Genomic DNA, 12,463 nt, shown 5'->3' with positions numbered 1-12,463 from the left:
TCTTAGCCTCTAGATTTGTGTGGGGAAATAGTTTTTGTCTTAAGCTGCCCAGTTTATGGTACTTTATATTCGCAGTTGCAAGAAACTGAGAAGTGAGGTGTACAGGATTTCTAGTTTGTTGGGTGGTATTTTTAGATCATTATCATGTATGTCAGTTATTGTCAGGGAGACTTTTAAGAAATAAGGTTCTTCCTTCCTTTGTATGAGCAATAAAATTCAAGCTTCTAGACCTGAAATTGATGTGGACCTGTCTTTAGCTTCCTTCCCTGTGACTTTCTACCCGTCCTTAGCTATAACCATTCTGTGTGTAGCTTCTTGAGAGGTTAACGTCTCCTCTGATCATCAGTATTTATGGTACCTCTACTCTAAAAGGTTCTCTTGGTATCTTCCTCACTAGCTAGCATCTGCTTATCCTTCATAAGCTGCCCAGGCTTGTGAGAGCCAGTCCTCTTCCAGAGTATTCTGGGGATTGAGCTCAGCTTGTCAGCTTGGCCATTACCTACGGGACCATCTCTCTAGTCCCTATTCTGTATGTTTAGAAAACACTATGCTTCAGTTTTAGTGCTCCCTGAAAGATATTTAGTACTTTCCGATCCTGCTGTCTTCTCCATTAGGTTCTAACTTCTGCAAAAGGTGGAGAATAACAATTGTCTTTGTGTTCCCAGTGATCAGAGTAGTTAATTTTCTGAAATGTGAATATTGACCATTTTACAAGTCTTTTACTGACTTTTGTTTGCAAACAGGATAAACTTAAGTTCTGTATTTGGCAGTTGGGACTTTCTATATGCCATTTTAGGGTCATCCCATGCCCTTCTTTTGCTTTATGCTCAGCCATCTCAAATGAGTTTACTAAAACATGCTGTTTCAAAATATTCTCCTACCTTTCCTAGATTACCTCTACTTTCTGTTTCAGATCTAATAAGGTTCTATTTGTCATTTAAAAACCAGGTCCAATGTTGATTCTTTCAACAGTCTTTCTGACTGATACACTCTGTAGAGGAAGGCTCAGCCCTGGAGAGAAAGGTGTTCTGACTTGTCAGGAAGGCAGGCTACCTAGAGCTACAATAGGTCAGCTCAGGCCTGCAGGGAAAGGTGTCCTGACTTCTGGGGAAGCCAGGCTATACCTAGAGCCACAACAGGACAGCTCTAGAGAGTAGAGCCACAATAGGTCAGCTCAGGCCTGCAGGGAAAGGTGTCCTGAGTTGTTGGGAAGCCAGGCTACCTGAAACTTGCTGTGCAGTGGGGGATTATCTCCTCACAGGACATAGGAATCCTGCTCCTCTCCTAGAGAGTGGTTACAGCTGAGCTCTGCTCTGTTCCCCTAGGGAACATCCTAGAAGAGTTAACTGCTTCTTCCTCCGCCCAAGATGTTACTTTTACTATACTCTGCTGAAGGGGAAGTCCCTGCAGAAATGTAGCACTTTTTGATATCCTTTGAATATGATAAATTTGGAATTTTTAAGTTCTAATCACTTTTTATTGTAATTTTTAAAATAAAGTAATTTAACTCTCCTGAATCCCAGTTTTATTATCTTTAAAATATGGGCAACTTTATTCCTAGGAATTTTGTTCTATAGCTAGTCTCTTTCTGTCTGCCAGATAGCTCCTAAATAATGACACAGAGACTTACTAATTTTGAAAGCTCAGCTGATAGCTTAGGCTTGTTTCTAACTAGCTCTTATATGTTAACCCATTTCTATTAATTTACTTTCTGTCTTATGGCTTTATTACCTTTACTGTGTACTGCCCATGCTGCTTTCCTGCTTCTTCTGTCTCTGGCTTGTATCTCTCCGCACCTCCTATGCCCTTCTTACTAGCATCCTCTCTACCCCAAAAATCCTGCCTCATCATTGGCCATTCAGCTTTTTATTCAACCAGTCTAAGTGACAAGTCTTCACAGGGTACAAAAAGCTTATTCCACAGCAGTATTACTCTCCTTTCTGTTCCGCTCATTGTCTGTAAATCTTCTGTTCTTAGGTGGATGCTCTTCGATTGCGTTTGGAAGAAAAGGAGACGATGCTGAATAAAAAAACCAAACAAATTCAAGATATGGCTGAGGAGAAGGGTACACAAGCTGGAGAGATACATGACCTCAAGGACATGCTGGATGTGAAGGAACGGAAGGTCAATGTTCTTCAAAAGAAGGTAAGGCACAGGTGATCTGAGCACAGTGTCCTGCTTATGACATTACCCTATTGTGAGCACTCTGACCCCGGCCATTAGAGCGCTCTTCTTCTGTTTAGATTTTACAGAGTACTGGGAACCATTGTTGCAGGAGTTAGATTGCTAAATCTGCTCTATATGCTCAGTCTTTGATGAGCTCAGCAGTGTTAATATCTGTCAGTAGGATTTATCATCCTGTTTCTCAAAAGTGTCCTTTAAATTGACGTGGTATTTGGTCAGCTAACCTACCTCTACTGTCTTTAATTGGGATATTCATTACTTAGGTGACAATTTTGAAGAGTAAGACTTGCTGCTGTACTAAGCATATAGTGTCCAGGGCAACCCTGCAAGCTGAGCTGCTTTTATCCCTCGATTGCAGCACTCCTCATTATGTAGTAGCGTGCAGTAAGGGAAGACTGGATCACCTCTTTGATCATAATCATGATTAGAAATGAGCTTATTTTGAAATAAAAATAAAACTACTAGTATTGCTGGGTGGTGGTGGCGGCGCACGCCTTTAATCCCAGCACTCGGGAGGCAGAGGCAGGCGCATCTCTGTTAGTTTGAGGCCAGGCTGGACCGACAGCCTCAAAATCCTGTCTCGTAAATACCAAAAAAAAACCAAAAAAACAAAAAACAAAAACAAAAAACCCTACTAGTATTTTTTTCTAGTTTTTAACGTATATATATAAAATTTTCCTTGAGGTAATAACTACTACAGACATGCCATTTATGGTTCATTTCTGTTGAAATGATAGATTTGCAATGTTTGACATTTTCATAGTTTGTTGTTAACTTGCTAACAGTCACCAGGGAAGAACTTTCTTTCCTGAACTTGGCAAAGACTTAGCCTTTTTATTTGCAGAGGATCATGGAATGTAGTTTTATGTCCTGTGTTTTCAGTTTATATTTCCTTACTCTCATTTACTTTTTAAAATTATAAAACTTTAAACACTTTTAGATAACAATTGACTGTTTTGTTAGTGCATGCCTCTGCCTCCCGAGTGCTGGGATTAAAGGCATGTGCCACCAACGCCCGGCTAATTTGTTGTTTTAAAAGATCTTTTTACTCACACTGCTCACTTCTTCTGTGCTCCAAAGACAGCCTGCACATAGAGAAGCAAATATATATTCTTATTCTGTTTACATTTTGGAGATATTCTTCCTGACACCTGCATAGGCTATATACAGGCAAAAGTATGTGTGTGTGAGTGTGTGTGTGTTTTGACACACACCTTACCATTCCTTACTGTTATTTTTTCTTTTTTTAAAGTTCAATTTTTAAGTTCCACCCAAAGATAGGTGTTCCAAAGATGTTATCATTGTATAGATGTTTTCTAGCTTTGTTAGCAACGTTTATACTGGGTGCATGCCCACATTTTCTGCTTTATAGAAAATATTGCTACAGTAAGAACTGTTTATATTTAGCTTATATTTGTATAAATTACCTCTCTAGGATCAACTCCTTGCAATAGAATACCTTGGTGAAGTGATAGGCATTTATAATGTTGATGACCGTCCCAAGCACCAGCAGTGTATGAAAGTGTTTGCCCGGAAGACCCATCTGAAGTGGGTTTTATTGGCCTCTTTGCTTTTGCCAACCCGGTAATGAGGAGATAGTTTGTCATTATGGCTGAATTTCTTTCCTTGTAAATAAGATGGAATGTAGTTTTATGTATTTAAGGTCTTTGCATTTTCATTTCTACAAAGTGTCTCTTCATAGGTTTACTTTTTAGCATTTTGTAGCATTCCCCCTTACCCCCATTAAAAATGGAACACATTTAGTCTGCTGTAACTTTTAGATGTTTAGTTTTTGACTGTATGCATGAATGTCTGTATAGTCAGTTAATTTTTAATAACATGGATTTGTGGCATATTTCAAAACTTACGTTTTAAAACGTCTCTTTTATTGGTCTCTGTATCTGTGGCTTTGTTTCAAGTTTTGGTCTTTGTGGTATTAATAAGTTATTCTTTCCATCATATTTTTTTTTAATTTAGTGATGTCTAGCTATTTGTGGTTCCCCATTTCCTTGTGTGAAATTTAGAGTCTGTTTCTGTCATCATTGTTGTGTGACACTATTCTTGGGAAGACTTGAACAAATGTCTGCTCGCCTAGATAGGGAACTGATGACAGACCAGTGTTTGGATACGATCAAAGTCCACCTTGGTGAACCAATGAGTTTTACTAGGTTACATGCAAGAATGTGGTGAGGGATTACTTTCAGGAGTAGGATTGACTCAAACACAGCTGCCTCACCAAAAGCCTACTCCAGCATAGTGACAATTCACGAAAGTTAGAAACCTGGAGCACATTGTCCAACCTGAAGGCAGTGCAACAGATGGAAGGTGTGTCTTCCTTATGATTCATTTGGCCTGAGCATCTTCCGGCAGCTATGCCTGACTTTGATTCTTTTGGGCCCTGGCTGATCTGCTTCTTCCAGGCTACTTTGTCTCAGTCTTTCCCAGCAATCCTTACTGTTGTTATATCCTGTGGGGGAGGGAAGTCCTTACTGTTGTTATATCCTGCGGGGGAGGGAAGTCCTTACTGTTGTTATATCCTGCGGGGGAGGGAAGTCCTTACTGTTGTTATATCCTGTGGGGGAGGGAAGTCCTTACTGTTATATCCTGTGGGGGAGGGAAGTTCTTACTGTTGTTATATCCTGCGGGGAGGGAAGTCCTTACTGTTGTTATATCCTGTGGGGAGGGAAGTTCTTACTGTTGTTATATCCTGTGGGGGAGGGAAGTCCTTACTGTTATATCCTGTGGGGGAGGGAAGTTCTTACTGTTATTATATCCTGTGGGGGAGGGAAGTCCTTACTGTTGTTATATCCTGTGGGGGAGGGAAGTTCTTACTGTTGTTATATCCTGTGGGGGAGGGAAGTCCTTACTGTTGTTATATCCTGTGGGGGAGGGAAGTTCTTACTGTTATATCCTGTGGGGGAGGGAAGTTCTTACTGTTGTTATATCCTGTGGGGGAGGGAAGTCCTTACTGTTGTTATATCCTGTGGGGGAGGGAAGTCCTTACTGTTATTATATCCTGTGGGGGAGGGAAGTCCTTACTGTTGTTATATCCTGTGGGGGAGGGAAGTCCTTACTGTTATATCCTGTGGGGAGGGAAGTTCTTACTGTTATATCCTGTGGGGGAGGGAAGTCCTTACTGTTGTTATATCCTGTGGGGGAGGGAAGTCCTTACTGTTGTTATATCCTGCGGGGGAGGGAAGTCCTTACTGTTGTTATATCCTGTGGGGGAGGGAAAGGCCAGGGATCTGCTCAGTTTCAGGGACTGACTGAAGCTGTTTTGATTTGTTCATTTCCTGTTTTAACCAGCTTCCCTAAGGAAGGAGTATTTTTACCTTCTCTTAGAACATCCTGTTGTTTCACCTTTCTGTAAACAACTTTTGAGAGTTGGTTCTCCCTTCTACCATGTGAATTCCAAGGATTGAGCCCTGGTTTTGAAGCCCCTTACACACTGAGCTAACTTGACAGCTCTTTGTATTATATCCTCCAAAAATTTCTGTTAGAGCTCTACCTGTGCATAATGTAGACTCTTAAATTACCTAGCCTGTGAGAAAATTATAACCAATTCTTATACAATGAATTTGACTTAAGTGAATATAGCCATCTTTATTGTCTTGTTAAAATTGTTTAGGAAAGAAATAAAATTCAGTGTTCTCTCTTTTAGCCCTGCACATTTTCACCTAAAAACGTAGGAAACTTTTTTGCAGTAGGCTACTGTAATTTAACTTTCTAGGAAGAATTTAAGCATCATTTATTATAGTATATTTTAATGTTATGCTTAATTTTTGTTAATATTTTAATATGCCTAACTAAAAGATTAAGCTATACCATAGATGTGTGTACAAGGAAAACCATGGCAGTGTGCACTGATATGAAAACTGAAATTGCATTTATATAGCCTAGGCTGGTCTCAAACTCATGGAAATCTGCTTGCCTGTGCATCCTAAGGGTTGGGGTTGCTGGCTTGTTTTATCACATCTGCTGCAAACTGTGTTTATAGCTGTGCTTAAGTATATTAAGATTTTGTTGGTCAATCCTTCCTTCATTCCTATCTTCCTTCTTTCCTTCCTTCTCTCTTTTTTTTTTTTTTTTTTTTTTTTTTGGTTTTTCAAGACAGACTTTCTTTGTGTAGCCCTGGTTGTCCTGGACTCACTCTGTAGACCAGTCTGACTCAGAGATCTTCCTGCCTCTGCTCTCCCAGTGCTAAGACTAAAGATGTGCTCCACTATATCTGGCGATTAGAAACATGATTAATTTTAAATAAAGTTCAGAGGCCAAAATAAATAGACAATATACAGGCTGCTCTTTATAGTTTTAATTGTGTCATGTTAATACACCTTAATAAACTGTAGAGTAATAGAAATTAGGGTTCTTTTGCTCGAAGAAAGAAAAATTCACTGTGTTTCTCTTTATGCAAGTTTATGATCAGTTCATCCAGACTTTACTTCTACCATCAATATTGGAAAGTATTTGCAGAAAATGAAGACCAGGGCCTTTCTGATCGACTGGCTTCATCAAAGTAAATTTAATTCTGCTTAAAATAGCTTGTGGAGGTATTGTCAAAGCAGCTGCTCCAGTGGTCCAGGTGTTTGCAGGAAGTCCTTTGGGATTTCTTTGGGAAGACTTTGGGAGACTTTGAGGAAGGCTCTCCTTGGCAGGAATTAAGGCTTCCAAGGCAGAATACTCAGTTTCACTTGACTGGACTTATGTGGATTTATGTGCACTCATAAGCCACTCAGTGAAATGTGATGGCTCCTGACAACTGTGCAATGCTGATAAAACCAGAATAAAAGATGTTGGCAAATCTGTGGCAGTGTATAATTGGTATATAGATTTGGTGTTCTTCATGTAATATTGCATTATTTTTTCTTTTCCTCTGGTACCAGTTTTTTTTTTTTTTTTGTTACAAAAATCAGGTAGGGAGAAAACATCCTTGTATAATATACTGTTGTATTTCCAACTCAATAGTGTCATGATGAGAGAGGTTGTTTTAAGGAATTAGTCTTTCTAGAGTAACTAACTTAAAATATTTCTATTTCAGTTCACCTGTGTTAGATTTTTCTCTTTAGAATAAACTCCAGTATATTTGAGTATCACAAAATTTTACTCATGCATAAATTTAATGCATACTTAAATAGATCATCTATCATTCCTATCTCTCTGAAATTCAGCCTATTCTTTAGGTCAATAGGTCCATCTGTTGCTCACCTTCAGCTTTATAATGGGTCACTTTTTCTCCCTTCTCATGTCAGATAATAAAAGTGGGCCTCTTTATTTTCCTTAGTATGTCAGTGCCTGGCTTGCTCTAGGGAAATTGGTAATTGTCTAGTGACATATGACTGAATGTGCCCAGTCTTGTCTGATCTTTAAGCCAAGCAGGGTCAGACTGGTTAGTACTTGGGTAGAGGAAATCAGTAATTCTTTCCAGTAAATGAATACATTTAAGTGTGAAGAAATGAAGGGCCACAGATGATTTAAAAATCTAATCACTAACATTCAAGAACAGTTTTTCCTTTACCGGTTTTCTGTTTAGTTTCAGTGTTCTTTGTCTCTCAGTTTGTTGTGCAGATATCTCTCTGGGCATTACATCTTAGAAGTAATCCTATTTCATATGGATTCATTGCAGTCCCATTCAGCACATTGGGACTTTCTGCTTTGCAAGACAGAAACTTTGATTTCTTTTGTTAGGGAGTTGCCTTTTTGAATGTATGTCCATAGGATAGTTATCTTTTCTCTGTGGTGGTGCAAAATTCTGACTGTTGTAAGGTTTTAGAATATAATTTTTAAACAAAGTTTAAATTATTTTACAGAGAACACACCCAAAAACCATAATTTTTTATGCTTTAAATAATTGTCATTGCACCTTCTTGTGCACTTTTTAAAGTGACTTTTCCCCCTTAAATGTACATTCAGATTGAAAATCTCCAGGAACAACTGAGAGATAAAGAGAAACAGATGAGCAGCTTGAAAGAGCGAGTCAAGTCTCTGCAGGCGGACACCACCAACACAGACACAGCGCTAACGACCTTGGAGGAGGCTCTTGCAGAGAAAGTGAGTGATTGGCCTGACTCTTCCCAGACCTTTGAGTTCTGATATCTCATTATTCTAAAATTGGTTATAAATACAGAAGAAATCCTTTCATAGAAACAGTGCTTTGCTGTTGCTGTGCATAGTATAGAGTAGAAAGACAGTCTAGTTGCTGTTAGATGTTAGCATTGACTATTTAGGCAAGATTGGTTGCACACCAGAATACCATAGCCACATTTCCTAAAGAGTCAGCATGTGTTCCCCGTTTTGCTGCTTTCTGGACTAAAAGAAAATTCATTATTTAACAAGATGAACCAGATACTAGACAATTGATTATCAGGATGCTATCTCAGACTAGCTCTCCTCTGTTACCTTCCTACCCCATGACATATTCATGGAATTTATTCATGAATATTACATACTTACTATTTTCTAGTTTGGCTTATTCCTAAAATAATTTTAAATTTTATTTATTTTTATGTATATAGATATTTTGTTGATATCAATGTCTGTATCACATATGGCTTGTGTCCACAGAGGCCAGAAGAGGGCATTGGATTTCCTGGTACTGTAGTTATAAACCATTGATGCTGGGAATTGAACATGAGTCCTCTGGAAGAGCAGTCAGTACTCTTAATCACTGAGTACTGGTTTTCATTAGTTTATTTTACCTTTGTGAGTACACTTGATTTTTTTAAGGAATGTTTGAATGAAGAAGTGGCCTAAACCATCTTAGAATGTATTTTAGAGAATGTTTTTGTTTCTTGTTGTTGTTGGTTTTTGTTTGTTTGTTTGTTTGTTTTTTAGAAGGGGGCTTGTTTTGTGATGGAAGTCTCATGTGGCTTAGGCTGGCCTCAGGCTTACAGTGTAGCTCAGTGTATTAGTTAAGGTTCTTTAGAAGAACAGAACTTATAGGATGAATTTATCATCCGTCTGCCCATCTGTCCATTCATCTGTACGTCCATCCGTCCATCCAATGGGGATTTATTAGAATGGTTTGCAGGCTGTGGTCCAGCTCTTTCAATAATGGCTGTCTATCAACTGAAGGTTTAAGAGTTCAGTAGTTTGTTAGTTAACAATTCTGGATGTCTCAGCTACTCTTTAGTATATGCCAGAATCCAGAAAAAGAAGAAGGAGAAGGAGGACGGAGGAAGGGAAGAAGAAGAAGAAAAAGAAGGAGGAGGAGGAAGAGGAAGAGGAAGAGGAGGAGAAATAATAATGATGATGATGATGATGGACTTGCTAGTGAGAGTGAAAGCAAGCAGGAAAGAGAGAGCTAGCCTCCTTTCATGTCCTTTACATAGGCTACCAGTAGAAGGTATGGCCCAGATTAACTCACCTCAAAAGGCTGGATTAATGGTGCATTTTCTTACCTCAAAGATCTGGATTAGAAGTGGGTCTTAAGAAATAAAAAAATCCCTCACCGGAGTGCCCAGTCATTTGGGTTTTAGTTAATTCTAGATGTAGTCCAGTTGACAACTAAGAATAACCGTTAACACTCAGGGTGGTCTTTAACACTTGTTCCTCCTATCTCTAATTCCTAAGTGTTGGGATTAAAGGATTATCCCATTGTACCATACTTTCCTTGAGATATTTAACTGGATTCTTTTTAGAGGCATAAGGCAACATTCCTTAGGTCTTTTGGACTCAAAATGCTTTGATATGTTGCCAGAATGAAGGCATGTTCTGTCAGTATGTTTAGAAATATTACCCAGAAATATAATACATTTCTCTAGCCTTCACACTTCTTGAACACCTGGTAGCAGAATTTTCAATTTTTCTATCAAGTATTTTGCCCTCTTTTATGTTAGATTATTGTATCATAGCTTCCCTCCCCTTTTGATATATGAGTTATGAGTAATTTCTATTGCTTTTTGGGTAGTGTATGTCAGTATCATTATGGTGAAGAAATATGTTACTTATTCTCCTAAGGGCATCCACATAACTTTTTTGTTACTTGAAAAATGAGTTTAAATGGCAATATTTCAAGAGAATTCTTTAGTGATCTCTAATAACATTTGAAATGATAGGAAACTACTGTTGGAATTTAAAAACAAAGTTGGACATTTATTGGTTACAATAGGAAAAATGGATTCTTTGCAAAGTGAATTCTTGAAGAGCTTATCATTGTCTTTTTAATAGATGATAGAAATGTTGAGTTGGGTCAGAGGAAGCAGAGTATGTTCTGTGATATAAGTTCAAATGGGAGTTTGCTCATTACTTGGTGTGCTTTCCTTTTAGGAACGAACAATTGAACGCTTAAAGGAGCAGCGGGACAGAGATGAGCGAGAGAAGCAAGAGGAGATTGACACCTACAAAAAAGATCTTAAAGACTTGAAAGAAAAAGTCAGTCTACTGCAAGGAGACCTCTCAGAGAAGGAGGTTAGGATTACCAAAAGGAGTTACTCGGTTCGCTTATTTATTGCATTGCATGTATCTGCTGCTGTCTGCATTGTGCAGTCTTCTGTGGTAGGCTTTCTAGATGCTCAGAAAGCTGTGATGGCTACAGTAGATTGCTCATCACTTCTTAGTCCTTTACTACCTTGTTCTTTGGTCTAAGAGTTGGTTTCTTATGTGATACTGATACTTTTGCAGATCCTAGAGTAACTGCAGCCTAGTTATTTATGGAGGAGAAACACTGCTAACAGTAAGAAAAGTGACACAAAAAAGGAGGAAATGTAATTATAACCACTATTAGAAACATAATCAACTATAATGTATGTGATTTCATGAATTTTGATCTTATTTTTTAATAATCCTGTTAGTATAACTTAGCTAAAAAGTTGAATGCTATGCAATGAGTGATCCAGTAGGTTTGTCTAATAACTTTAGGAAAATTTCTAGAAGTAAGTTCTGTAAGAACTTCCTGCTAAAAGAGGGGAAAAATCCACATTCAAGTTAATGTAGTTACTAAGTTTGGCTACTGAAAGACAGTTCCTTTTATTTTGTGAGAATAAGTACATTAGGTTAGAACTTGTCTGTTTTGAGACAGGGTCCTCTCTATCTCAGGCTGGCCTTCAAATTCTGATCCTCTTGCCTTCATCTCCAGAGTACTGAAATTATAAATGTGTTCTGTGTCTGATTTATGTGTTACTGGAAATTTAACCTAGGGCTTGATGCATGACAGGAAAGCTTTTTACCTGATCTGTAACCCCAGTCATTTTTTGACTCTGTACGTCAGTGCTCATTTAGTCCTGAGGATCAAGCTTATTTTAATTAACATCTGGAAGCTAAAGCTAATACCATTTTATACTTCATGGATGTTCTTGAAATGGAAACTTCCAGACACTATGAATAAAAATTTGAAAAATTAAATCTACATTTTATTTCACTGTATTTATCTAAATATGTCTTGCTGCTTTTAGGCTTCTCTTCTGGATCTCAAAGAGCATGCTTCTTCCCTGGCTTCCTCAGGACTGAAAAAGGACTCACGGCTCAAGACACTAGAAATTGCTCTTGAGCAAAAGAAGGAAGAGTGCCTGAAAATGGAATCACAGCTGAAGAAGGTCCAAGAGGGAGTTCCTATTCTCACTTTTCTTTACTTAAGGATTCCCTTCCTTCCTCCCTCCCTCCCTCCCTCCCTCCCTCCCTCCCTCCCTCCCTCCCTCCCTCCCTCCCTCCCTCCCTCCCTCCCTCCCAAGGATCGAAGTAACAATACAAATTTTACAGTTATTTTCATTTTTTTAGTGGTTAGAGTTATGTTTGGTTTTGTAGCTGTGACCAAACACCTTAAGATACACAACATAAAAGTAGGAAAGATTTATTTGGATTTACAGTTTGAGAAGTTATAGTCCATGGTTGGATCATCCCATTGCCTTTAGTTTTTAGTGACGCACAACATCACAATCACCAGAAAAGCAGAGAGGAGTGAGGACAGTGTTCCTTTAAGGTCATGTCCCTGGTGGCCTGCTTCCTCTACTGAGATCCTGAGTGTCAGTCTCTCAGTAATGCTATCACATTATGATACTATGATTAACCCACAGATTAGGTCAGAGCCTTCCTGACATACCCACTCACTTCCCAATCACCCTAGTTCTGAATATCTCATTGGCAAATCAAGCCTTCAACTCATGAGTTTGGGAGGAGGAAGACTTTCATCTCTGAGAGACAGCTTATGGAAGATTCCTGCAGACTGCTCTTTGTTTATCTCTTTCCTTTTGCTTTTACCATGCTATAGCTTCTATTCATCCCAGTTTAGTCTAGGATTTTGCAAGTGCATTAACATCCTGGCCTTTCACTAGAATCTTCTTTGAAG

The 12,463-nt window shown here is 38.6% G+C and overlaps 1 protein-coding gene across 11 annotated transcripts in view; it reads left to right on the top strand.

The window, feature by feature from the left end:
* Window positions 1-12,463, top strand: part of Erc1 (ELKS/RAB6-interacting/CAST family member 1) — a 294,181-nt gene that overhangs the window by 75,840 nt on the left and 205,878 nt on the right. For all 11 annotated transcript variants that reach the window (XM_040739043.1, XM_040739041.1, XM_040739040.1 and 8 more), the window contains 4 exons: window positions 1,978-2,145; window positions 8,095-8,232; window positions 10,450-10,590; window positions 11,574-11,714. In XM_040739043.1, coding sequence (XP_040594977.1) covers window positions 1,978-2,145; window positions 8,095-8,232; window positions 10,450-10,590; window positions 11,574-11,714 — 588 coding nt within the window. The remainder of the gene's footprint in view (window positions 1-1,977; window positions 2,146-8,094; window positions 8,233-10,449; window positions 10,591-11,573; window positions 11,715-12,463) is intronic.

The sequence above is a fragment of the Mesocricetus auratus genome, unplaced genomic scaffold (genome assembly GCF_017639785.1).
Source record: "Mesocricetus auratus isolate SY011 unplaced genomic scaffold, BCM_Maur_2.0 Super-Scaffold_100676, whole genome shotgun sequence".
Lineage (NCBI taxonomy): Eukaryota > Metazoa > Chordata > Mammalia > Rodentia > Cricetidae > Mesocricetus > Mesocricetus auratus.
Note: the sequence above shows the minus strand (reverse complement) of the source record. Positions and strands in the feature narration are given on the sequence as shown.